We start from the raw sequence: 27,517 nt of genomic DNA, 5'->3' as shown, positions 1-27,517 counted from the left end.
GTAATATCTATGTGAGTAGTTAAGACAAAAGCAAGAGTGTCTAGGGAGTAGCAATTTGTTTTGTCTTATCTACCCACGTGGTAGTATTTAACTCATCACAAGAGAGACTTGTTGCAATGATAGTGCGTCATACCGTCATTTAGTAACAGGCACTTGTTCACATATAACGAAACTGAATTTTTTTACATATATGCGAGAAAGGATGGCATAAGATTACCTAGAATATATTGTCCTTTCGATATGTTACATAATCATAGTACTTTTGAATATTAGTTAGTATAATTCATCTGAAAATGATCGAGGTATAATTTTGAATCGTCGTGTGCAAATATACAATAAAGAGGATAGTATACCTTATTACCTTGTCAAATAGAAATTCTAAGTTTCTAACCTATTTATTATGACATATAAATAGGTACCTTACATATCCTTGAGGGGTAAAATAACATTTCACAAGGACAATATCAAGCCTCACAAAGTACCTTCCTTAAGAGCAAAAAAGATGGTAGTCATGAAAAATACAGAGGAACAAACTATTGAGCAACAACAAGTAAAAGACACATACAAAATAGCTTACATTCTCCATTTCTTCTTAGGAGCAGGAAATCTTCTCCCATGGAATGCCTTCATAACAGCAATCGACTATTTTGCCCGACTCTACCCAACAAAAAATGTCGAAAGAGTCTTTTCTGTCGCGTACATGTCCTCTTCATTGCTCATCCTGCTAGTCCTAGTAGTGAGACATGTATCACTATCTCGAGCTGGTGTTCAAGCTCGAGCGAGTAGCCTTAGACTTAGAATGAACATTGGGTTTTCAATGTTCATTTTGGCTATGATGGTAGCTCCTACTATTGATTGGACTCATTGTAGGTCTACTATGCCGTATAAGAGCTTCTTACTGACTGGAGTCTCAGTCGTGGTGTGTGGTTTAGCCGATGGGTTGATCGGAGGAAGCTTAATTGGGTTTGCTGGTCAATTGCCTAAGGAGTATATGCAAGCTGTTTTTGCTGGAACTGCTTCCTCAGGTTATATTATATTATGCTTCTCACTTTACCTTTATTCTTCTATTTCATATTATCATGTATGTGTGCTTTCATGGATTAGAATTTGACTCCTCGAGTCCTCGCCACATGAACCGGCCTGAATAACTGAACTCTTGGATCAAAAGATCAAATATCGAGTTGAAATGAACTGACCAACATTCAAAAATTACGACACCTCTATCGTGTAGATTATAATTGAAACCTGAAAATGACCTGACCAGAACCGACTATCTCATAACTCACTATCAAAAGATCAAGCTAATACTATTCTTGCATGAGTCTCTCTCATTATATAAACGGTTTTTCTAATGTGTGTTCTTACTTAAATGTCGTAATTCACAAGATATTCTCATCAATTTTACTAAAAATAACTTTACACTTTGATTTCTCATGAGAATATTTTCGTTGGTCCCTGTTTCGATTTTGACCATCAATTTCTTCTTCAACTTTATGTCGATGTACAATGTAAAATCGATCATGTTGGTCGACATAATTCCAATAAATGATCTAATTTCAGTTGCTAATTTGTGATTACAGGGGTTCTAGTATCAATACTAAGGGTCATAACAAAGGCATCCCTTCCAGAAAACCAACAAGGTCTAAAAACAAGCACTCATTTCTACTTCATAGTTAGTGCAATAATCCTACTAATATGCATGATCTGCAGCAACCTGTTATTCACATTACCACTAATCCAAAACCACTACAATCAACTAAACAATCAAACAAACTTCCCATCAACAATCAAGCCCAAATTCCGTAACACTGCTCGGAAAATCCTCGGTCCAACATTCGGAATTCTGTCAATTTATGTCGTAACCCTGTCAATTTTCCCGGGATTTATCTCAGACGACAATAGAAAATCCCGGGTGCTAGGTGATTGGTACCCTATTTTGCTCATAGTAGTCTACAACTTTTCCGACCTTGCGGGGAAATCATTGACGGCCGTCTTTATACCGAGCAATAAGAATATAGGGAAGGTTATATGGGCATGCTTTGGAAGAGTTGTGTTCTACCCTGCATTTAGAGTATGCCTTCATGGACCAAGGTGGCTTGAAACTGATGCATCGATCGTGTTTTTGACATTCATGCTCGGTCTAACCAACGGGTACCTAACAAGCGCGCTTATGATACTAGCGCCTAAATCAGTGACTGTGGTGGAGGCTGAGACTGTGGCAGTTGTCATGGCGGTGGCCCTTGGGTTGGGACTCGTTGGAGGTTCTGTTCTCGGATGGCTCTGGGTCATATAGATCTACGTTTAATCGCAAAAACTTATATAAGACGGTTATGTGTGAGACACTGAGACGAGCAGACTAATGATCCCATAAATTATATGAAATACACAAGGGTTCAAGACGTAGATCTCGCATAAAAACAGTCTCCTTCGAGATTAGCTGAATGTCTGGTAGGATTAGAGCTCCAAATTTGTTCCAACCAATGTGTAATATTCCGTATCGATGAACTTTTGTATGATTGTATTTTAAGTTCACATCTAGACATAGTTATTTTAACTTTAGAAAGCAAATCATGTTACGAATCAGTTTTGCGTGAGGTCGTTATATATAGTTAACCAAGTCATGGAATCGTCTACAAAATAAAATAGAATTAGACGGGGTATAATATGAATTTGTCGACTTTAAACATGGACTTCATGGTTCGATTCATGTCTCACAAACGTATTAGTAAACAAGTTAGTATGTAATTGTAGGCTTGTAATGCCCTCTGCAATTGCACCCCTGTAAACAAGAAGGGTTTAATTGCGATGACGCTTTTGATATCATACATTCCGCAGTGCAGGGTTTAGCCCTATACATGGAGCCTTCCCTCTCTTGCTAACAACCCAATATATGCTTCATGTTATTTAGACCTCAAGCACTAACAGATCAACAAAATGACCAAATAGCTACTAACTAGATGCGATATCGATCCAACCCAGACCCAACCCCAAACCGAATCCATGAAGTACAAAACGAACTCAATCCAAATCCCAATTGACCCGATAAACGCCCTACATGATTAAGTTGAAACAAAACAACACAAATGACCAAACCTGTGAGTCAAACTCGAAATGTAATTGATCAGTTCGAGTGTCTAGTTGACAAGCAGTAAAACGACAGTTTTCAGAAATCAGCACACAACACCAAACCCACATCCAAGAACATGAAAACACAAATGCAAACAAAAGAAATTCAAATTTTCTATTATCATGGTTAGCAAGTACAGAAGGGTAAAACAAAGAAAACTCAGGGTTAATTGTGGTCATTTTTAGGTTAGTGAAATGGGTTATATAACATAGGAATATTTAGGCTAAAGAGCTATATTACTACGGTCTACGACGCATACACGAAAAGATAAAGGCTTTGAAGCTGACTTAAGAAGCGGCTGCTATAGGAGACGGTAGAGGAATAACGCCATGGAAAAACAGAGGTGGTACAGGACTGCTGGATGCTTTCATATCAACTTCTTCATCCTCATCATCATCCTCGGCATCCCACATAAAGTGAGCATACGAACCCAGAACATAACTGCACAATCAAAAAGGATATGGCATTTGCATTAGCTCGTTAATGTTTCTACTTCTTATATATGGCCAAAAAAATTGGAGGTTGGCTAATATGATCAGTCATAACTAGACTTTGCAAACAGGTCATTGAGGTCGGGCAGTCAAGTGTTGTGTAATTCGTTTCGGAATCGAGTAATTTCAGGCTATTTGAGCAACAGTTGCATTACATATTCTCGTATCAATACAATGTGACTGTGAGATCAACCCACTTCAACTAAAATCGCCATATGTGTATTAGCCTGCTGAAGAAATAAATGAAGAAATAACTACCCCAGATATAGGCTAATCTTGAACACTCCCGATAACTTTATCATAAGATCGTAGCATATGAGAACTTATAATGTTTTATGGAGGTTCTTTTTAAAGTAGGGAAATTTACATATAATTTCACACGAGTCTTTTCAAGTCGAGTGATTTCTACTTATGATATGTTTGGTAACCTTGAATTGGAATTGAATTCCGTAATTGAGACATTTCAAGTGTTTGGGAACCCCGTAGAATTTGGAATTGGAATTGACTCAATTCCTTATCAATTCCAAGTTAGTTAAAGTTTGGGGTTCTCAAATACCTACCATATAGTAGTCATTTCAATTCCATCACTTCTTACGTTTTATTTGGTGACGTAAAGTTCATTACAATATTTTTATTTGGAAGAGGTTAATATCAGGTTTAGCAAAGTTCAGCTAAGGGTCAAGTCAGGTTATTCAATCTAATTCACGTCTAAGCCTCTAGGGTCGTGTCTAGCTCATAACTAAGGGAACACCATAACTTCACAAACTGTACAAATGACACTGGTACAATATCTCACCAGTCATCAGGGGCAGCTTTGACAGCCTGATCAAAGTAACTCTCAGCTCTTGAAGAATCTCTCTGAGTTTGCCAAATCAAATCCGCGTAAAGGGCCAATACATTCGGGTCACCCGGGTTAGCAAGTATAGCTCTCCCACAATACTCTTCTGCTTTCACATAATCACCTCGAACCTAAATAGTAATCACAAATTCCGATTTAGAACCATGATAATAGCAAGCTCCTAATTTAAATCAAATTTAGAAATAACAACTTCAACAACTTTAAAAAATTATCAAACATTGTGGAATTCTTAACCTACCAATAAACATCTAAAACCGTGTTCTTTTGAACTTAATTTCATATCAGTTCCGATCCTATAAGTTAACATCTAAAACCATGTTCTTTTGAACTTAATTTCATGACAGTTCCAATCCATGTTCTTTTGAACTTAATTTCATGCCATTTCCGTGTTCATATCTAAAACCATATTCTTTTGAACTTAATTTCATGTCAGTTCCGTAACCACATCTAAAACCATGTTCTTTTGAACTTAATTACATATTAGTTCCGTGTTCTTTTGAACTTAATTACTCCCTCCGTCCCCGTCATTTGTTGTCCTTTTTCATTTTTGGTGTCTCAGTCATTTGTTGTCCTTTCTATATTAGGAATGCATTTGATGAACATTTTGGTCATTCACACTCAATTTGGTTCACATGTCATTTAGTAATTGATTCTCTCCTCTTTTCTTGGTCTTTGTGCCAAAATCAAAGGACAACAAATGATCGGGACGGATGGAGTACATATCAGTTCCGTGTTCACATCTAAAACCATGTTCTTTTGAACTTAATTACATAACCGACCCTATAAGTTAAGTCTAAGTTGAGTTCACTTTTGTTCAGTTCAACTCCTATAAATCATAAACTCGAAGAGCGTAACATAAAATTAAAAATAAAAAAAATTGACAAAATAAATTACCTCTTTCAAAAACTTGGCATAATTACCCAAAAGCAAAGAATTCCCAGGATTAGCCTCAATCATTTTCACATAATACAAATCCCTCTCATCGGTATCGTCACCGTTACCGTTACCGTTACAACCACCATTTCCAAACACACCACCACCACCGCCGGATCCATCACCCCACCCACAATCTCCACCGTCCAATGATCCAAACCCTTCTTCTTCTTCCTCATCCTCCTCGACGACGACTCTCTCTCTTAACCCTACACCAAACCCAATGTTCGTCAACATTCTCGAACCCGACCCGTAGTCCAAACCCGATCCGAATGAGGAGTGGCGACGGAGGTCCGAATCGGATGCAACCCGGATCATTTTTGTTGATGTAGTGCCGCCATTATAAGAAAACGACGTCGTAGTGAGGGTGATTGATTTGGGTTGGTCTGGTGATGGTGAGGATGAGGAGTTAGTGGGTGTCCATGAATTTAACAGTGGGGTTGATGCGCTTCTTAGTAGCATTTTTCTAGGAAAAAAATTAGTAGTATTTGTAATTAGGTTAGTGAAGCTAGTAACAATGGCGGAAAGGGGAAAAGGAAGATATTTTTCCCCCACCTTTTGGGGTTTTAGGTGGGAAATGGAGCAGTCGGAGAGGTCTTATTTATATGGGACTGTGGGTGAAGTGGTGACTGACTGACTGGTGAGTGAGTAGAACTGGACTTTGGTGCGGGTCAGCCCGGCCCAAATTTCGGGCTCCAATTTTCCTAGCCCGCCCAACCTGTGTATGAGTCCGCACAAAGGGCTGAGAATCGGTCCAAGATCGGACCGGACCGGACCGAAGACCAAAATAAAAATTTAGTAGACTAAAGACCGGACCTAAAACTTTCGGTCTTGGACCGGACCAAACCTGAAATATTTGGTCCGGTCTGGTCTTGGACTGAAATGGACCTAAAATTAGTTTTTTCACTATTTCGTATACGATAATTACATTTTAATTCTGCTAAATAAAATGCATTTAAATAATTAGACGACACTTTTTATGAAAATCATTGACAATACTAATTTATAATGTCTTTTGAAGATAAAATATTAATTTGATTCATAATATTTTAATGTTGCGTCACTAAAAACATGAAATTTGGTCCATTCGGTCCGAACCTAAATTAACCGGTCTTGGACCAGACCGGACCGAAGACCAAACCTTGAAAAAATGAGGACCGAGCATCGGACCAAAATAATACGGTTCGGGTTTAGTCCAGCCCAAATGGTCCGGTCCATTTTTTCAGTCCGGACCTAAATTTGCTCACCCATACGCACAACCCACTCCCCCGTCATGGGCCGATCCCGGGCTCACTCTTCCTCAGCCCACATTGTTCAGCCCACATGGCCCACTTCTTTTTTGCACTTTTCTGCCCATTCGGGCCGGTTCAGGGCCACCAATCCCTAGCTCAACCCGAAGTCCACCTCTATGAGTGAGTGAGTCATAGTGAAATATGGGAACTTGGGAAGTTTGTGATTGGGTTCGGGGTTAGGCTCAGGCTCGACCTCCATCTTTTATTAATCGTCGCCTCAGTTCAGTTAAGTGCATTAAAACATTATTGGTATTATTGTTTAATACTGTTATTATATTTATATATATATATATATATATATATTTATGATTATTATTATTATTATTATTTTATTAATACTATTATTTTATTAATATTATTACTGTTGTTATTAAGCTTTTTTACGTATAATTTTGTTTAGCACAGTTCAGCTTATTTCAGTCCAAAATATAGTACCTTGATCTATTTGTCATCCGTGAAACTTAATATCAGTTATTCATGTATTCATCAACAGTGAAAGAAACGGGTGGATCGGATGATAACCGCATGATTAACGATATGTTTAAAGCTAAAAAGTATGGAGTAATGAATTTTAATTCACTAAAAGAAAATAAAATTAGATAATTTTTTTGTTGAACTATTTAGTTTGTACTTTAAAAAACTACTTATTGTGAGAGTGAAAAAATTAGAATAATTGAGTGTTTATATCTTTTTTAAAGAAAATTTAATAATATATATCGGTTGGTGGATGAATGATGGATTGACCGGAGAGATTTCTTCATCCACCCTGCTTCACCCACCACCCATCTGTCTTATTTAAGTTGTGTTTGTATTTGTCTTTTAGCTTTATATAACTAAACCCTTTTTAAGTTCTTCAAAAAAAAACGAGATATTTCTGTGTGTGGTATTCAAATGACTGTGTTTTTCGCCGTCACAATTTTCAAATGACAATTTATTATGGTTGTGATTATAATTTAGAATTTCTAAATTATCATCACAAATCACACGATCCTCATTGCGCTAATGCGCTCTACCTTCCCACCTCTCATTACATGACGTTGACGTAGACTTGGACTGGTGTCGTCCCGCCCAGTCCAATAAGCTCCGAGGCAAATTCTTGTTTCATACGGTTCTTTTTCGGTTGGAATAAGACGGATAAAAATGTGGCCGTTATAAATTGTTATTAATTTTATGTTAGAAAGTGACAGCTTTAATTATAACATTTTATTATAAAATACTCAATTTCTATTAAAAAATGTTGACGTTTTCTCGTCTTATGTTGAGACCGATCAAAAGATACCTACTCTCATATCAACTAGACGGCCAAGATGTCACCATGCCATCTTAATTAGTATCCTATCCAACGGCCTGCGTGTTATATGATCATGTGATGTTCTATCTTGTATATACAAAAATGAGAAAAATCAAACTTTCGACTTTTCTAGTTCAATGTTGACGTCTCCATGAAAGATACAAAAAACTTCCAAACTATTTACTTTTTGCAATTAATGTGCATCATATTATTATTTTGATTCTACATGTAAAATAATAATGTATTGCGTATGACTTTTGCTTGAAGACATAAAAGTCTTTTTGTTAAATGTTTTATTAATGCGTTTGAATTCGACTTCCGACAATAAAATCATCTTAAAGAAGATCAGTGTTTATTTGAAACAGCTGAGATCATGGTTTAGGTTAAATCTATAAAATATTATTAAAAGGATAGCCTAAAAATGTCACATAAACGATGCCACATATGATGAAAAAAAGTCACGTACACAATAACAATATAACTTGGCAAACTAATATGACATGCATTATCAATTTATTATTGTTCCGGGTGTAATTCCAGAGCAAGTTTGTTTACCACCCGCGCTTGTAAGATGACGTCTTTAGTTAAATCTTCCTTTCGGTCTCCTGAAACGATGAACAAACTGAGGGCTCGGCCTTGAGCCGAGCGAACTCACTCCGACGCTCAAGTCAGTAAACTTAAGGGATAAGTTGTTGTTACTTGGCTAAATATATATTGTAGAGAGATAAGGAGGATAATACCAGATGAATAGTGATTCTTAGGTTAAATTGTGTCTCTCCTCCTCAATGAGAGTAGAGGAGTATTTATAGACTTTCACCTTTTGTCACGTAGTGGCCAAGTGGCCAAGTGGCTAGCGGGTGGAAAGACTGATCTACCCCTCGGCCAAGGGACCTATGGCAGGCCGGCGGGCCCTGTTGACTCACCGCCGAGGGGTCTTGGATATGAGTTCGCTGATGTGTGCCCGGTGGTGCCGTTGTCTCGGTAGGGACCTAGACAGGCTGCGTCGGTTAGGCTGTCTAGGTCGTTGACTTGTTGTGGATATCTTTGACCTTGCTCAATGTGTTGACTCGGTCAGCGGGTGCAGAATATGCCCCATCAATTATTATATTGCATTAATTTAATTCACTTATTTTCTTTAAAAATCCATCCATATTCCATTAGCTTTAAACTTAATTAACTAAAAAAAACTACAATAAAAAAATACGCATTAACTATAAGTTAATAATTTCAAGATATTTCATATGGAGTAGTATTATATGTATTCGAAATAAAAAAAAAAACCTGAATATATAAGAAATTAAGAACGAAAAAGAATAAATGAAGTTAAAAACAAAAAAAATTTGTATTGTCACTAATTCACTATTGTTTTTTTTTTTTGAAAGGCATTAATTCACTATTGTTATTACTATAAAAAAAACAATAATATACAATAACTTTGTTGTATATAGATGTTTTAGAGAACTAATTAATCAACAAATGAGTATTAAAGATCATATAAAATATTTTCTTAGGAAAATATAAAATATTTAGAAAATAAATATTTATTTAATTTAAGTAATTTACATACAAATTTTGTAAATACTTAACTGAAATTATAGACTAATAATAGAATTTTAAAAGGGTAGTAATACCATGTATTTAGTTCATGAAATTATTTCACGTAAACGATAAAGTTTTATTAAAAAAACACAAATTGCATTGTTTAGCAATATATTTAGTAAGTAAACAAAAATAATTATATTTGTAATTTTGTGTTCATGGTGAATTTAAATGAGACCTTCTCCATTCCACTTTTATTGTTTAATTATCCTTTAAAATTTATTCCAAATTAATAGTTTTTTCAAAATCTATACAATAATATAAAAAGCCTAGATTTAGTAGCTAATAGAAAGACACGTGACGCAATACAAGTTATACAATAACATAAAAATGCTAGATTGAGTAGTTACAATTATATGCTAGATCAAAAATTAATGAAAATATAAATTAAAAACAAAATACAAAAAGACAAAGTAGTAATCAATATATTATAATCATTTATCCTATGAAAACTTTCATCTTCCGAACATTACTCTATTTCATAATTACAATTTATTCCTCTTTAATACCAAACTTTTCATATTCCATAATTATGAAACCATCAACAAATTTTATCTATAAAATAAGATTAGTAGATGAGAATCTAGCTTACCTATTTGTTTTCATTTGATTGAACTTTAAAAAAAAAAAAACTATCTTTCTTTTGTGGTGAATTGGAATGAAATGAACGAAAAATGAAGAGATGAGAAAAATAGAAGAAAAGAGAATATATAATTAAACAAGCATTTGTATCGTATTATTCGTTTTTGGTGTTGTCGAATGTTGATGATGACACTTGAGATTATTGATGATCGATGATCGAATATCATCCATTGTGGCGAAAGAATGTCCAACTTGGTGAATGAAACTCTAGCTTGACCAAATTGTACCCTTCACTTTTTTGTCTCACACATTCTTAAGAACAATGTAATGTTTTGGAATTTTTTTTTAATGTATTCATTAATTAATAATGTGTAGTTAATTTGTTTGGATTAACAACATATTACATATGTATTGAATAAAATTTATATTTTGCTCGTACTTTGATTATCAAATAGTAACATATTTTTTTTTTTTTGAATTTTTGAAGTGAGAATATTGCAGTAATATCGATGTTTTTTTATCTCGATCTATTATATCCATCTCATTTAAATTTTTTTTATTTGATTAAATGTTACAACGGTTAAGTGAAAATGAGTGAAGAATAGTTTAATTTTTCAATATAATTACTATTTTCAAACATAAAATATAACTATGGTTGATGTTACTTACTATTTTTATGATATCATCATTTTAATAAAGTTATAAACTAGAAAAAATATCATTTAAATGTCGAGTAAATACAATATCATTTAGCTATAGATAACAAATAAGAATAATATAAACATGATGCAATAACAAATAAACAATAAAGAATGATGTAAGTATCAAGCCACTATAAGAAAAAAAAAAAAAATTAAGTGAGCAAATAATTATTAATGACGAGCTAGAAAAGTCACGTGATTTTCAAGGAAAATCTATACAATATTTTAAAAAGATAGAACTAAGCATTTCACTAAGTAATGTCTCCTATCAAAAGTCATCTTGAATTGTGATGTGTCACATGCATATAGCTAGTGAAAATAAAAATAAAATTTATGTTGGACAAAAGAATGTAAATGTCAATAAACGTTTTAGTTTCCTCTCATCTTTATAGCTATTAATAATTAATAATTAATAATTAATTTACTCTACTAATTTAAAATCTAAATCCTTTCTTAGTTGATTTTTTGGCTTCCCCCTCCTCATTTATACTACCTATACACATTGTCATTTTTGTCTACAATTATCATCACTTGTATTATTACCACAATGTTTCGACTTCTCTACCTTAAACACTTTTGAGATTTTAGATCTTTAAGCTTGCACACCCAATTCAAAATTATTTGGTTCACATAAAATCCTAATTGAATTAATCATTTCAACTTGACTTTATAACAACTTTACGTAGCTACAATATATTTTATACTCTTATTTAATTGTAGATCATTCTACAGAATTAAATTAATTGTTTCACTTTACATTTTATTATTATAGTTTGATTGACTTTTTGTTTTTTTTGGCAGGTACTCCTTTTATACTATGTAGTATGTATAATTACATATAGTAGTATAAATCTCAATGAAGCCACATAAGACATTACATCCGCCAATTCTTGGAGATTTTTTTGTCAAAAGTTTGTGAATTCTACCCAGTTTATCTTCGCTGCACTAATGTTGCACGTAACACCTTTTTTTCCTTAATTTTTTGGTTAAGACTTAAATTAGTCACAAATCAAATAACTCAAAGTGTGTAAAAGGTTATACGAGTAAGTCAATAAGCTTAGACATTTTTGCCAATATAGTTTAAGGAGATATTTTTGAGTTGTAGCTAATTATTTTTACAATGTATAAAAATGTTTATTTATTTATATTTTTGGTTGAACAAAGTGGAAGCGCCTATGTGACATATTGTATAGAACTAAATATTTGTTATGTGTGTCATTCATAAGATGCATAACTAATTTGCTCATTTTTACCAATAATTGTTCGAAATTATAAAGTTATACTCTTTTACTTCACTCTCTTACTATTTTCCATAAATCTATTGTACGCGAAAATAATTTGTGACACAAATATTTGATTTTTTTACTTATTTGATCTTACAGGGCATTCTACATATTTTTAAAATATGACAGAAAATTTTTAAAAGTTCAAAATCCATTGAAATTGAGGGAATATGAAACTGTTGTAATATACAAGTATATCATTATTAGGTACTGAAAATTTAGTTCGTACTTGCAACACATACACAATAATTTAAAAATGTTATCTTAAGCAACTTTTTTTTTATCAAATATGCAATTATTTTCACTATCCATCTATAATTACAGGTGTAACAACTCTAATTCATTTAATCAATAAAGAGAAATTAAACTAACGCTTAAATATTTGTTGGATAAGAAAAACATTTGTATTGCATAATCTTTAGGGTAAATTGATTATTACTCCCTTATATAATCCACTTTTTGAAACTTACTCCTTTATATAAATTGTTTTGAAACTTACTCCCACCATATGTAACTTTTATCAAATATTGCTCCCATTTAATTATTATGGTCACAAAAAAGGTAGTGTTTTATCCGAAATTTGAAATTTGATACTAATTCTTATTGCTTATGATTGTATTTCCATTTGCTTTATTATATGATCAATTTAAGTCAACTTGCTTCCTCCCAAATTTGTTAAATCCCTTAAGCTATCTATCAGTGTTTGACGAATTTGGGAGGACGAAGATTAATTTAAATTGGTCATGTAATAAGGTAAAAGACAATACATTAATAAGCAACAGGAGTTAGTGCCAAATTTTAAATTTTGGACGAAATATTCTTTTATATGTGACCGAAATCATTAATATGGGAGCAATATTTGAAGAAAGTTACATATAGTGGGGGTAAGTTTCGAAAAAAATTATATAAGGGAGTAAGTTTCAAAAAGTGAATTATATAAGGGAGTAATAATCAATCAATCAATACTATATATTAATTTCAGAAACCAAGGGACTTCAATGTAATTAAAGAAAATTATACAAATTAATTATATTATATAGTTTAAAATCACTAGCACCGTGTGATGGACCCGATTAAGGGATCTCAATGCAAATATTATATAGTTTGGGTTAAAACTAAATTATATAGAAACATGGTAATTTTCCTAAACATTTGTAAGAGACTAAAACATGGTCAATTTCCTTCAAATAAAATAATTAATTAAGATGATCAATTTCCTTATAATAAAATAATTAATTAATTAAGATGGTCAATTTCAAGGAGACTAAAAGAAAGAAGATGCTTGGTAATTTTCCTAAATATTTATAGAATACCAGAGGATGGTCAATTTTCTTAAAATAAAATACGGAGTAATAAATTAGTATAAACACGCACATTTATGGTATTAATTATTATCATCATGAAATTATATATTAAATTTAAAATCTATGCAATTTTATTAAATTTTATAGTTTGTTAGATGTATAGAGATGTTAATTATTTAACATACAAACATATAATATAAGTAGGTTATAAATAATTCAAGTTAGATTCCATAATATATAATATTGCATAATTCCTTCGATTTGATTTAATGCATATATGTGATATATTTATATAAATATGTAATCCTCTTAAAATTACATGCCTATGTGGTAAAAGTAATTTCATCAGTAAAGGAAAAAATTGTAGTAACATTGGATATAGTTATATGATAGTAATCACTCATTTGAATAGTAAAAGGAACAATATTATCAGCGAGATTAGTGAAAATGATAGAAACAACAACGGTAGTAGTGAAATACTCATTATTAATGCGGCAATAGAGAAATTAACAATAATTACGACGGGAGTAGTGAAATTATCAATATTAATGCGGCAAGTAGTGACAGTAACAATAATTACGGCGGAAGTAGTGAAATTAACAATGATTACGGGCAAGTAGTGAAATGTTATTAATAAGAGTAAAATATTAATAGCATGAGTAGTGAATTTGTCTCAAAATTTATTTCATCGTAATTTTAGGATATGTCATAGAAAAATATATTAATGATAAATTTATAAGTTATGCAACTTTACTTAGTTTTATTTAATGAAAAAAAAATTATTGGTAAGTAGAGGTAGCCCGGGCGAAGCCGGGCACCAATACTAGTTTACCCTAATCTTTAAGCCGACTAAAACAATAAATTATTAACGATCTCGTGATTTTCACGGGCTCCAAAACTAGTTCATGTATAATTCGTCTTAATAAATTATGTGGAGCACACTAGGTCACTAGCATATAACTTTATTTAAAAAAAAATAGATAATATTTATACAGTTAATAACCATTTTTTTTTTTATGACGAGGGGGTTGAATCCCCCCGAGCTCATGCATTCCCGCACCACCACATGGACCATGTAAGCCATCCCTTTGGGGGCTGTAGTGGCCAAGTGATCATCGCCCCAGCTGGTAGTCGAACCCGGGACCTCTCACTTTAGATAGACACTATTCGTCTAAAGTTATAGACGGGTCAAATATGTGACCACTTACATAATAAGACAAACAACAAGTGGGATGGTGAGGGTTACTATTCATCTAAAAATGAGATTATTTGACCCGTTTATATCTTTAGACGGATATACCCGTCTACAATGAGACTTATTGTATTAACTAATGATCCATGTTACTACTTAGTATCCGGTTTTTTTTACTGTAAGAGTGATAATTTATTCTCATGTACTATAAGACACTATTAGCCTTAATGTAAATACAATAAAGGTTTTATTACTCCTATGTGCATTATTTATTTTTTACTATAATATTTTCAAAAGAAAATAAAAAAAAAAATTAATTGTGACGAAAAGAGTATTAGTGTTGATAGTTCTACTTAATAAATCGTTACAAGATAAAAAAATGTTTGAACTTTCATTATTTCTTAAAGCATGATGTTTCTCATATCTTTGGTTGTTTTTATCAATAGCAAAACATAATGAATATCTTTGGTTGTTTTATCAATAGCAAAACATAATGAATTGAATGGGACGGATGGAGTATACTCTAGTCAGTTACAACATTATACACTGTAGAGAGTAGAACACTACAAAGAGAATCCAATTTATTTGAGTCCATTTTTTAAATAATGGTCAAAAATAAAATATTTGTCGTTTTGGGCCAGTTTTGAAAATATTTGTCAAAATGGTGTCCACGTAGGCTCGGGATTTCTAGACCTGAAACACGCCACTACTAATGGCGTGTTTTGTGAAAGAAACACGCCATTAGCAGTGGCGTGTCTTTACAACAATTTTTTTCCTCAACTGACTGAACTTTAAAAAAAAAATAAATAAATAAATAAATTACATAAGACACGCCATAGGGGGTGGCGTGTTTCCCCTCCGAAACCCGTCATCCCAATGACGTGTTTGTTTTAGTCCATTTTTTAATGAAGTTTCTTTCCCTACTCATTATAAACACGCCATTGGTAGTGGCGTGTTTTAAGTCCAGAAATCCCGAGCCTACATGGACACCATTTTGACAAATATTTTCAAAATCGACCCAAAACGACAAATATTTTATTTTTGACCATTATTTCAAAAATGAATTCAATTTATTTTTTCATCCCCTCCGTATTTTTTTGAATGTTAAATTTTTTTATAAAAAAAGATAATATGCTTTAAATTTTTTTTGTTTTACAAAATAGAAAAAAAAGGCATTAGAAACCATTTTTGATCCGTATTATGACCCTAACCAGACTCGTGCCCGTATATGGTCCGACCCCTATTGTGACCCAGCCCATATTACCCGACCCACCCAGCTCATTTGACAGGTCTAATCTTGAACATGACATCCATCCTCGACCCTTCCCTGCTCTTGACGTACCAAAAAGAGATCATACCCATATTCGTGGGCGTTGTGGGCTTGTGGCTTACCAATGGCAACATATGATTACTACATTCTCATCATCATCATTTTTATGGTAAGCCAGAAATTTTGCAACACAATGTTCGCAGTCCGACCCGTCGCAAGCTTGTGAGCCAGAAATGTTGCAACACAATATCCGTCACAAGCAAGACTAATTGCACAATGTTAGTCACTGAGCTATAATTTGTATCACTAAGCTATGTCACTTAACTTCAACATGGGTCTTAATTCTGAAATAAGTTTATACCATTGACATATTTGCAAAATAAACAAATAACAAAGCAAAATTTGCTCAATGAAAATAATCATAAACAGGAGAATGAGCTTCACACCATTGCTAGCAACAAATCAAGAACTTGGCTCAATGTAAAGGTAGTACACATTCGGCTTAAATCAAAAAAATACAAGTGTGTACTAAACTCGGCCTAACCTTCTCATTTCTCGGGCTTTATATAAGGAGCAAGCGGAAATGACAAAACCGAGAAATAAAACAGATGGATCCTTTTCTCTGGGAACAGACAAACTCGGTACATTCATGTACGTTGCTGATGGTCAAACATATCAAAGCAGCGGCCTCTCAGGTGATACAGCTAAGGACCTAAAGAAGATTAGCACTTTTCAGGAACCTTATAGCTCTACAGTAGTAGGGCCATATTGACTCCACATAATCAAGGTACTTCTCCATAAACCATTCTTGAAATACCCTCCATTTTCTCATTGATAGCTCTTTGAGGTCGGTATTTTTTAAGTTGACTATCGGTTGTAATAAACGAGCTCGAATTTCCTCTTTGAGCTTCCCCTCTACAAGATACTGGTATGCTATTGAATAATACGTTGGCATGTTTTTAATTACCTGTACAGTTTGCTTGAAGGAAAATACATAGAGGGCAGCTATTCCTTTAACCAGCTTAACATAAAGAGCGACAATTAGGGGACCTATAACCCACAAGGGAGTCAACTCTCTCGAAACTTCAGCGCCATAGACCACGTTTATTGCCAGATAGAAAGGTGTGCTGCATAGCATTGCAAACATAAGTTAGTAATAGACCACACATTTGTTATTGAAGTATACTATTGGGCAAAGGCACCAAGAAGCTGTATTACCATGTTACGCATGACATTGGGAAAAACAAAACAAATAAAAACGAGAAGTAATCCAAATAAAAACAAATTAAGGTATTACAATCTCCCCCATTCAATCATCAAATAAAAGAAATAAGAAATAAAATAAGTTAAAATAACATACAAAAAAAATACCTATTTCAATTCACCAATCAATCAAGGACAAAGTGCTACCTAAGAAATGAAAGCAAAAAGACACTTCATAAGTTGTCCCGCCTGTCGATTTTGATTTACACAACAAAGTATAAAAGAGCTTAGGTGTATGCTTAGAACAGAGGCATTCAGATGGAGAAGGAGATGAAGGGACCTTTTCCATTGGATATGCGGTTGGGGACTATGTTACTTAGATTTGAGTACATATCTACATAATCCACATTCCACAAGTGGGTATGTATCCAAGTGTCGGACTTGTTATGACACAATTTTGGGACACGAGGACTTTCCAAACAGGAGGGTATAAGTAGGGGGACACATTTAGATTATAAATTTTAGTAAAGTTGAACAATTCTTACTTTTTTTCAAGTGAGTAGAGATGTATGAGAACAAGGCTTACAACAACAACAACATAGCCTTAATCCCAAAATGATTTGGGGTCCGCTGACATGAATCATCCTTTAGAACCGTCCACTACTTATCATGCAAATAGTTAAAAATTCATACTATATGCTTCATACTCTAGTCTATACCACTACTTATCATGCAAATCCCCTTGTGAACTTTGTCAAGAGAAGAGTCAGATCGGAACCTTTGTCAAGAGAAGAGTCAGATCGGAAAGGGTAATGTACAGATTACATACCCATATACTTGAGTGTCATGTCGGCCACTAGTTTGGCCCTAAGTAATATAGATTAGGGGAAGGAAGGAAATAGAGGTAGAGAAATCCATTTTCTTTCAAATATTTCCAATCGTGGAAACTGGGAAACCTTACCACCTTAGCCTCTTTCCAATTTGTTAACACAAGGTCTACAAAAACGTAAATTATGATTACAAGCAGTAAAAGAGACTTCCCACATAGTTTGAAATGCAACAACATTGCCCTAGTATTTCCTGCTTAGAGCGAGGTAAGGGGTCAAATGTCCCCAATCGAGTAAACACAACAAAAAGGACCCAAACTATCATATAATATAGCTTTAAGGACCCGAATTATTATTCTGTGGCTTTAAGGACCCCAAACATGGTTTTGACGAAAATAACCTTGCATATGCTCTACTTATTTTTCAGGGATAAACATACTTGTATATGTTTTACCCGAATTCTTGCTTGAGACGGATATGGTATCCGTCTTAAGCGTAAGACGAGTCAAGTAGTAAGAATAAGACAAAAGCAAAATGAATGGAGAAAAGTAAATCTTATATTCTCAAGTGGGATGATACTAGATCCGTTTTACTTTAAAGACGAATACCTCCGTCTTAAGAAAGACTGACTGATATTTTAATTTGGACCTAAAAGGAAGTAATTCGTCTACGTTTCAATCCTCGATAGCTAGATAGTATTATTTTGTCTACGTATAACCTAATTTTGAAGCCAAAAATAAATTAAAAACTTAAAACAATGTGTTTTAGACGATTTTATAACTATCAAACTCAATTGTGTCTTTCATTTGTAAATTAAAATATTTAACATATTTAGGAGTATTTAGTAAGATTGTTTTTTTTTTTTTTGGTGCTCATTATGTAGTAAGATTGTGAGCAAGTAGTTTTGTATGTGATCGTCTCACAAAAAGTTATTGTGAGACAATTCAGTAATATATTAACTAAAAGTCATCAAACAGATATGAAAAGATATTGAACAGTACTAAAAAAATGTAATATAACGACATACGATAAAATAGGTATTAAGTATTAACATTTTAAAATGGGTACTAATTAAAAAGTTTTATTAGCATCATCTAAATTGGTACAAAAAATAATATCGCCCTTTTATGTATTGAAATGTTCATATAGGCGTTGTTTGGTAAACGACATATTGGCCAATTTTTAGCATATTCAAGGGTTTTAGCATGTTTGACCAATTAATATGCTAATTTTAGTGTTTGGTAAACAGCATATTGAAACAACATATTTGGGGTCAATATCTTTGTTTTAAAATATCTTTACCCCAAAGATATTGGTTAGCATATTGTAAAATAGGAAATTATTCTCCATTTTACAAAGAAAACTAACAATCTACTAATCGTAATCTGCCAATTACCAAACACTCAAATTAATTCTGCTAATTATAATATGTTAGTCAAACCTTCTGATAAAATATGGCATTTATAATCCGGTTTTGCAATCTGCTTATGCTGAAATTATCCCGCTATTTACCAAACAAGGCCTATAATAAGCTATTGTAAGACGATCTTTTATAATATTTTTTGTATAGTTCGTTATTCACGTACACTAACTTTTTTAGCTGATTAATCATCATGATTTTATTGACGTAAATTAACACGTTATTTATTCAATTTGATTAAATATTTAATTTGATAAAGCTTTTGGATCAACCTAAGATCTACCTAACAATACAAAATAAGTAGTAGTATGTATTTATACATAAGGGTATTTTGGTAAAAAAGATGATTTGAGGTCCTTAAAGCCACATAATATAAGTTGAGGTCCTTATAACTACATTTTGTAATAGTTAAGGTCCTTCTAGTGGTGTTTACTCGTCCGCGGAATCTTAACATGTCAAAATCATAATCACAGAGGTCGTTTCAATTCATGTATTAGCCATATGATGATGTTCCATTTAAAAGTTACTCATAAAATGAAACTAAATCTACTTCTAAAATTTCGCATAATACTGAGAAAAACAAAAGGCGAGACTGCAAAATAATAGTTGAGGAGATTATTGAAAGCTTCAGGCATAAACTGTCAAACTTACAATATAATTAAGGGGATTGTTATTGACGCATCCAATCCAAGAAAGTAGCATAAAACCGCCTTTAGGATCTTCCCTCTTTCCTTGTTGCTGGCTGCATTCTGCTCTTGCAAATGGCCAACCTGAGATGGCCCTTCCGACATATCATTCCGAGTTTCACTTGGTGCCGCTGTGTGCAGAATGTTCAACCACTTCATAAACAATCTGTGTATAGCCTTAGAACCTGAACTTTTCTTGTCTGATCCCGGCGTATAAGAAACTGGTAAATCATGATCTATTGGAGACTCTGATAGAGTTTCATCCCTTACTTGCGGCACGATTGAGATTTTGACAGAGTTTTTGGATGGTTTAGATTTATTGGCTGAGTCTCTACCTTCATCATTTTGAATATTTCCTTTAAAGGATGAGATTCGAAACCTTTTTCCTTTTACTTCATGTACGCATTGAAGAATTGGTCTGCAGTAGCAAAATATTTCACTTGATAAAATGATAAAGGCATTGAATGGAGGACAAAGGACAGAAAAGTAGGTTAACGAGTAACAACAATGGCAACTGCGACATATGTTGAATGAATACTACAGCCTAAAATCCACTTAGGTTCTTTCACAAGAAAAGAAAAACTGACATAGATCCATGTTGCTTACTGAAAATACAAGGGACAATTAGTATGGCAGGCAATCACTGAAACGACACCAGTTTTCACATAAAATATTGAAACCTCATAAATCACTAGCAGAAGCGTCAATGGAAGTAGAAACAATTAGAAAGCTAGATCATCTAAAGGTCATATACATAATGGATAAACATATTGATGCAATGAAAGATAACAGAGTCGGCATAACAAATCTAGAGAAGTAATGGCTAAAACCTAATTGGTCATGTACCATTTACAGTTCATGTAGCCAACAAGAAATACAGAGCATTCACCTCAAAGAAAAAGTTTGCTTTAAGGAGATAGACCCATCACTTCGTGAAATCAATTTGTATTGGATGCCATTGTGCTTCAACTCTATTCCTTTGCTCGAGGAAATAGTCTTTAAAGGTACTGTAACATACGAATTCTGGAAGGAAGAAAATACAAACACCCATACAATAAGTCGACAGGGCCACCCACGGCAGAACCAATAGATATAATATCAACTTATAGCATCCAATATGCATTGAAATGAGTTGATGATAATTTGTCCTATTCTTTAATGGAATTACGAAGTCCAATATAAACAGCGTAAATTAGTATGCCTACTAACAAACAAACATTACCTGTACATGATGGGTCGCCAGAACCATTTCATCAACAATGAGGATAAATAATCAACCCAGTGTAACCTGCTTCAACAGTTCGGTTAATTAAAAGGGCACAATAAATAAAGAAAAACACCAACTCATAAAGTAAAGGCGTTTCCCTCCTTACGCAACGAAAAATATGATGGGTTTGTTTACAATTTTTTTTCCCTAAATTACTTTAATTTATGATTACTCCCTTCATCCGGGTCATTTATTTACCTATTCCATTTTAGGTGCCGCCGTCAATTGTTTATCTTTCTATTTTAAGATTGATGGGCAATTTGATCGTCCATATCCAATTTGGTTCATTTGACATCTAATAATTGGCCCCTCCTCTACCCTTGGTCTTTGTGCCAAAACCAAAAGGTAAACAAATAAACAGGACACGGAGGGAGTATTAGTTAACATCCGGCACTGATAATTTACCCGGCACAAAGACATAACAGCTAGAGACATGTACTCTGCTAATTTAATTACCCAATCGCTAAACGCCGACGACATTTTTCCCCACTTTACCCCTAGAGGTGGCACTTACCCTCCCATATTTCATTCTTTTAATCAAAAACCAACAAATTAAACAACAAATTAACTAAACAAACTATAACCCTATAATTAAGAAGAAAAGCCATTAAAATTGAAACATTAAAATAAATATTAACAATTTTACAAAGCCAAATCAACTTTAATTGAAAACTAGCAACGAAAATAAAATAGAAAACGAAGAATACAAAATAGACAGACGATATTACCTTGTTAGAAAGACGATTTATACTGGATTGGGTGTGTTCGTTGTATAGGGTTGGAGGATAAGAGAGAAGTTATGGAGTAATGTATTCAAGGGGTGATTTCATTGAACACAATTCTCAGTTCTCACCATATTGCTCGGATAGTTTAGGATAAACCAAACCAAACCAAACCAATTTTTTCTTTTTCTTTTTGGTGCGTAAAGCGGGGTATTCACATTCGACAACCGTGTATAATCCGCGTGCGCTCTTACGAGAAGTTATTCGACTGACTAAAGAGCTTGCTGTATTTTAACCAATAATCTCAATAATCTTATCTTATACTGAGCATAATTAGGAATTCGGGATATTAATTTTACCAGAAACCGATTACGTTCGACTCGCCTGACACAATTAAATGGGTGAAACCGAATTAAACAGACAAAACTCGGGTGGTGGATGAGTCGAGTGACAAGTCGGTTTGGGTTCGGGTGAACCTTCATTCGATCCGTCACCCACCCGATCCATCATCCACCTGAATAAAAGAAAAAAGAAAGGCTACGCTCTATTCAGAGTAGGTAGGCAGGGCCGGCTGAATGGGTGTACAACCCGCGCGGTCGAACAGGGCCTCCAATTTAAGAGGGCCCAATATTAGTCTCTGCGCTTGTTACATATAAATATTAGCGAGATATCATGACATAAAGCTTCTGGTGTCTTAGTGGTAATTGATCTTTTCATTGTCACCAGTGACACGAATTCGACTCCCGTTAGCTTCTTTTTTTAACTTAAATTTTACATTTATTTAAAATAAAGAAAATGAAACAACATCATGAATAGAACTTGGGTTGTTTGCAAAAATGCAAATACTAACCATCAAGGCATCCCCCTTATACTAAAAGAATAAGAGTTTCTTAAGATTTTCCCGCCAAAATAACTTACCATAAATATATTCATTATAAATTATATTATATCTACGAGACAACTATTCTATGCAATAGATAATTTTATTCCGTTTAAAAAAGGGTAATGTTTTTTCAATTTGTATGAACATATTGAAACGATTTTTTTAATTTTGTTACATAAATGAAATCGCACTAATTATAGGTACGATGTAATAGAAATATTTCATTATTATTTTTGAAACTAAACATGATGGCCACAAACATTTTTTTAGCAAATACGTTCTAATTAATTCTATTATTCTGTCTTTTGAAACAAACGTATTACAAGTTGAGAGTATTTATAAATTGTTTTTGTTTTTTACTTCTAAAAGCAAAACGTTACGAATAATATTTGTTTTCTTACCATTTAACTTAATATCTATCTCTGCTCCATACTATGTGAACATTTAAACTTTGGTTAATTTTTTAAATTTTTAATTTAACATATACGTAAATATATTTATTACAACACATATCCTTCCATTTTTTGACTTTTCAGTAAACAATCATGCTCGAGCTACTCGCCTAACTCTGGTTTTCTTAAGAAGCCCTTCATTTCTCCTCAAAAAAAAAAAAAAAAAAAAAAAAAAAAAGCCCTTCATTTGAAAAGAAAAACCAACACCCGATCTATGATGTAAAATATTTTTTTATTCTTTATCTGATTGTATTTTCAATGTCATTTCTTCACGTTTATATTACGCCTTTAGTGATCATAATGATACAATAACAATATTTTTTAAAATAAAGTTAATCTTATGCGGAGTATAAGTATTGAACCTTCTTTTTTCTACCTCTTAATAATATATTTCTTAATTAAATTTCAAATGGAGTTATTATATTGGTAAAAATTTTAAATTCTCTAATATCTCTATCTAAAAGTAAAATTCATATTTAAATTTCAAATGGAATTATTACAGTGGTAAAATCGTTAAATTCTCAAATATCTCTATCTAATAAACCGCGCATTTGCGCGGGATCTATACTAGTTATCAAATACATGATTTAGTAATAAATATTATTGTCCATATCTTCACAAATAAAATAGTGAAAAGAGGGCTCAACTATCAACATATAACCTTCTTCCCAAGTTTGGCTCAAATTAAAATCTCTGAGGGCTCAACTATCAACATATAACCTTCTTCCCAAGTTTGGTTCAAATTAAAATCTCTGTGTTTTTTCATAGCTTTTTATTTTTAATTCTTAGTAGCTTTACGGAGTAATTATACTATGGACAATTTTTGGAGTTAGTCTCCCTTTACATGTCATTTTGGTCGGAAATAATAAAACGAAGTTTGATATTATTTTCAGCCAAATGTGACCACTTTTGAAAACAAGATACAATAAGCTTTTTTTTTTTTTTTTTCTTGGCAGCTGTAAAAGAAGATGTACCTAACTAAGTAATCATAGCCTTGCACGCAAGGCTATGTGCAACATTATTAAACGATCTAACGATCTAGGAATGTAACTAATAGCTAAACAATGAAAGAAAGGTAAGAAAGACTTGATGTCGGCCAGAATCGCCTTTATTTGATGGTGGGGACGTTCCACGCCTGCCAATTGACTAACAAGGCCAAAGCAATCAGTCGAGATCATCAGGTGCCGAAAACCTTGATCTTGTGCCCACCGAATAACCATTCGCACACCCAAACCTTCCGCTTGTAAAGCAGACTCAGCTCTAATCCTTGTCTCAGCTGTCATAAGTTGTTCTCCAATAGCAGACAAAGTGACCCAACCAACTCCCGCAATATCCTTCCCTCTCCAACCTGCATCAACCATCACCCGAACAAAGTCACAATGTCTAATCTCACCTACAAGACAGACAGGATTACTATCTCGGATCCATAGATGACTCTCCTGCTGTGGCGAGGGGATATTGTTCTCAGCCAAATCAGTTTCCTTTTGATGCCCCTTAATAACCTGGTCAGCCGTACCCACAATCTGTGTCCATAAATTATAAAAACTAGTTGGGTGGAACTCCATATCTTGAAACAGGACCCGGTTCCGAATGCTCCATAGACACCATAACATCGCCAAAAACCGGATCCGCTTCCTCCATTTTTTTCAAATATGAAACCCAACCAATAATCCAGTGTTCAATACTCATATGTGTATCCATACTAGTACGAATGCCAAACTCCGATCTAGCCCACAACCTACGAGACACAGGACAGTCTCGAAACAGGTCCTCCATTGTTTCCATGACTAAGACATCCGTCTTACACAATTTGCACTTTGTGTCCAGCGCAATACCCCTTTGCCAAAAGTTATACCCAACAGACAAAGTGTCTGTTAGAATTCGCCATAGTAGAATTTTCCATGATTGTGGTCCAGGAAGACCCCACAAAGTCTTCTTACAAAAGTTACGCGCATCCTCTGAAATCCTCACCTTATCTTTATTTGTTCCTTTGAAATCCATATAGTCCTCAAAAAGTACCCCATAACCACTCTTCACACTATAATGACCATCCTGAGTATGTAGCCAATAAACTTCATCTTTCGTCTGTGTCATGCAAATTGGCTTTGCTAAAATACTAGTAGCACACTTATCCTCAAAAAATTGATTAACCAAATCTGCATTCCAAACAACATCACCTCCATAATGACTCCTTGCTGTAAGTTCATGTATCCGTAAATTTCTCAAATCCACCGAGTCCAATCCTAGCAGATTTTGTTTAGGTTCCGGATACTCTCCCTCTACCCATCTACTTGTCCAAACATTTAATTGCGACCCTATTCCCGGCTTCCATCATATATGTTGCCTCAGAAAATGCAACTCATGCAAAACACTTTTCGCTCCCCATGATAAATTCTGTCATTCCACAAGTTAAAAGTTATCCCCCACTTTTCCTTGTTGTAAGAGCTTTTTCCTGTAGATTTTAGTGAAGTAGGTGTTGTCTCCATAGATAATCCTCCATCCATGCTTAGCCAACATTGCTTGATTTAAACATTCAATATTACGAATCCCAAGACCACCCTTAGTTTTCGGTAAACTAAGAAACCGCCCACTACACCAATGGATAGGCTTCCCTTGTCTTTTTCCCGCCCACCAAAAATGTGATAATAAGGAATTAACCTTATTAGTCACACTTACCTGTATTTTGAATACCGATAGAAAGTAAATAGAAAGATTTGATAGGACGGAAGAAATTAAAGTAAGCCTTCCCGCAGGTGATAAGAAAATGCCATTCCAATATGAGATCCGTTTCATCACACTCTCCACCATACCCTTAAAAATTTCCTTTTTTGACCCTTGAATATCAGTCAGTAGACCAAGATACTTTCCTAAACCCTTATTGCCTTTTATGTTCATATGCCTCAATCCACGCCTTGCCTTTGCAAGTGTTGTACTTGGACTGAATTGAATCCCTGATTTATCTACATTCATCACTTGGCCCGAAATCTTGCAGTAGCTATCAATAATGTCCCTTAAGGATTTGGTTGAATTTTTTGTGTCTTGAAGGAAAAAAACTGCATCGTCTGCAAAGAAAAAATGAGAAAGAGGCTCCTCCCCACGACACAAACTGATCCCCTTAATCATTCCACTTTTCTGCGCCCGGATAAGCTTCCATGACAGGACTTCCATGCATAAAACAAATAAATAAGGTGATAAAGGATCCTCTTGTCTAAGGCCATATTTTGGTTTGAACAACTTTAAAGGCCCTCCATTAAAAAGGACCTGGTAGGAGACCGTGGTGACACAATTCATGATCAGCTTTATGATACGACTTGGCAACCTAATTTTAATTAAAACCTCCCTTAAAAAATCCCATCGTACTCGATCATACGCCTTGCTCATATCCGCCTTGAAAGCATAGCAATTATTCCGCCCTTTTTTATGTGAATTGCTCTTGTGGAGTACCTCATGCGCCAGTAGAATATTATCCGAAATCACACGTTCCGGGATGAAAGCATTTTGAAAATCCCCTACCAAGTACCTCATCACACCAGCTAGTCTATTTGTGATACACTTTGAAACAATACGCATGAAGACATTAGCCAAGCTTATAGGCCGATAATCCCCTACATTTTCCGGATTTTCACATTTTGGGACCAAGCAAATGAATGTCCTATTTTGCTCGTGGAGTACCCTTCCCGAATTAAGCACTGATAAAACAGCCTCTGTCATATCCCTTTTAATAAAATACCAACATTTTTGATAAAAAATAGCTGGTATCCCATCAGGTCCCGGTGATTTCATCGCTCCCATTTGAAAGACGGCTTTACGAACCTCCTGAGCCGTGAAATTCCGGTTAAGTGAGTCACAATCATCACTCTTCACTACGTTAGGAAAATCACACAAAGACTCTTCCATTAAAAGTCTCCATGTATCGTAGTCCACCGTTGAAGTTGGATTATACAACGCAAAGAAGTATTCATGAAAAATAATCCCTACCTTATCCAAATCATACTCCCAGCCACCCTCACTATCCTTCACTCCTAAGATAAAATTTGTTCCCGCTCTCCCCTTTACCCAATTGAAGAAATATTTAGTACACGTATCTCCATCCACCATCCACCTCAATTTTGACCTTTGTCTCCAAAAAATTG

The 27,517-nt window shown here is 34.0% G+C and overlaps 3 protein-coding genes across 4 annotated transcripts; 1 reads left to right on the top strand and 2 right to left on the bottom strand.

The window, feature by feature from the left end:
- The first annotated feature begins 408 nt into the window (after positions 1–408).
- Positions 409–2,580, top strand: LOC141606017 (equilibrative nucleotide transporter 8). The gene is made up of 2 exons (XM_074424976.1): positions 409–1,025; positions 1,581–2,580. The coding sequence occupies exons 1-2, from the start codon at positions 503–505 to the stop codon at positions 2,291–2,293; spliced, it is 1,236 nt and encodes a 411-aa protein (XP_074281077.1). The 5' UTR covers positions 409–502; the 3' UTR covers positions 2,294–2,580.
- A 638-nt stretch (positions 2,581–3,218) lies between these two features.
- On the bottom strand, positions 3,219–5,995 carry LOC141606016 (uncharacterized). The gene is made up of 3 exons (XM_074424975.1): positions 5,372–5,995; positions 4,415–4,587; positions 3,219–3,568 (listed from the first exon to the last, which is right to left on the bottom strand). The coding sequence occupies exons 1-3, from the start codon at positions 5,870–5,872 to the stop codon at positions 3,415–3,417; spliced, it is 828 nt and encodes a 275-aa protein (XP_074281076.1). The 5' UTR covers positions 5,873–5,995; the 3' UTR covers positions 3,219–3,414.
- A 10,305-nt stretch (positions 5,996–16,300) lies between these two features.
- LOC141606015 (uncharacterized) lies at positions 16,301–22,204 on the bottom strand. 2 transcript variants are annotated; one of them, XM_074424974.1, is made up of 6 exons: positions 22,056–22,204; positions 21,283–21,348; positions 20,950–21,083; positions 20,026–20,478; positions 16,892–17,051; positions 16,301–16,636 (listed from the first exon to the last, which is right to left on the bottom strand). In XM_074424974.1, the coding sequence occupies exons 2-6, from the start codon at positions 21,307–21,309 to the stop codon at positions 16,616–16,618; spliced, it is 795 nt and encodes a 264-aa protein (XP_074281075.1). In that variant the 5' UTR covers positions 21,310–21,348; positions 22,056–22,204; the 3' UTR covers positions 16,301–16,615. The 2 variants fall into 2 exon arrangements, with proteins under 2 accessions (XP_074281075.1, XP_074281073.1); XM_074424972.1 differs by having other exon boundaries at positions 16,301–17,051.
- Between the last annotated feature and the right edge of the window lie 5,313 nt (positions 22,205–27,517).

The sequence above is a fragment of the Silene latifolia genome, chromosome 10 (genome assembly GCF_048544455.1).
Source record: "Silene latifolia isolate original U9 population chromosome 10, ASM4854445v1, whole genome shotgun sequence".
Classification (NCBI taxonomy): Eukaryota; Viridiplantae; Streptophyta; class Magnoliopsida; order Caryophyllales; family Caryophyllaceae; genus Silene; species Silene latifolia.
The sequence above is the reverse complement of the archived record's forward strand: the minus strand, read 5'-3'. Positions and strand labels throughout refer to the sequence as shown.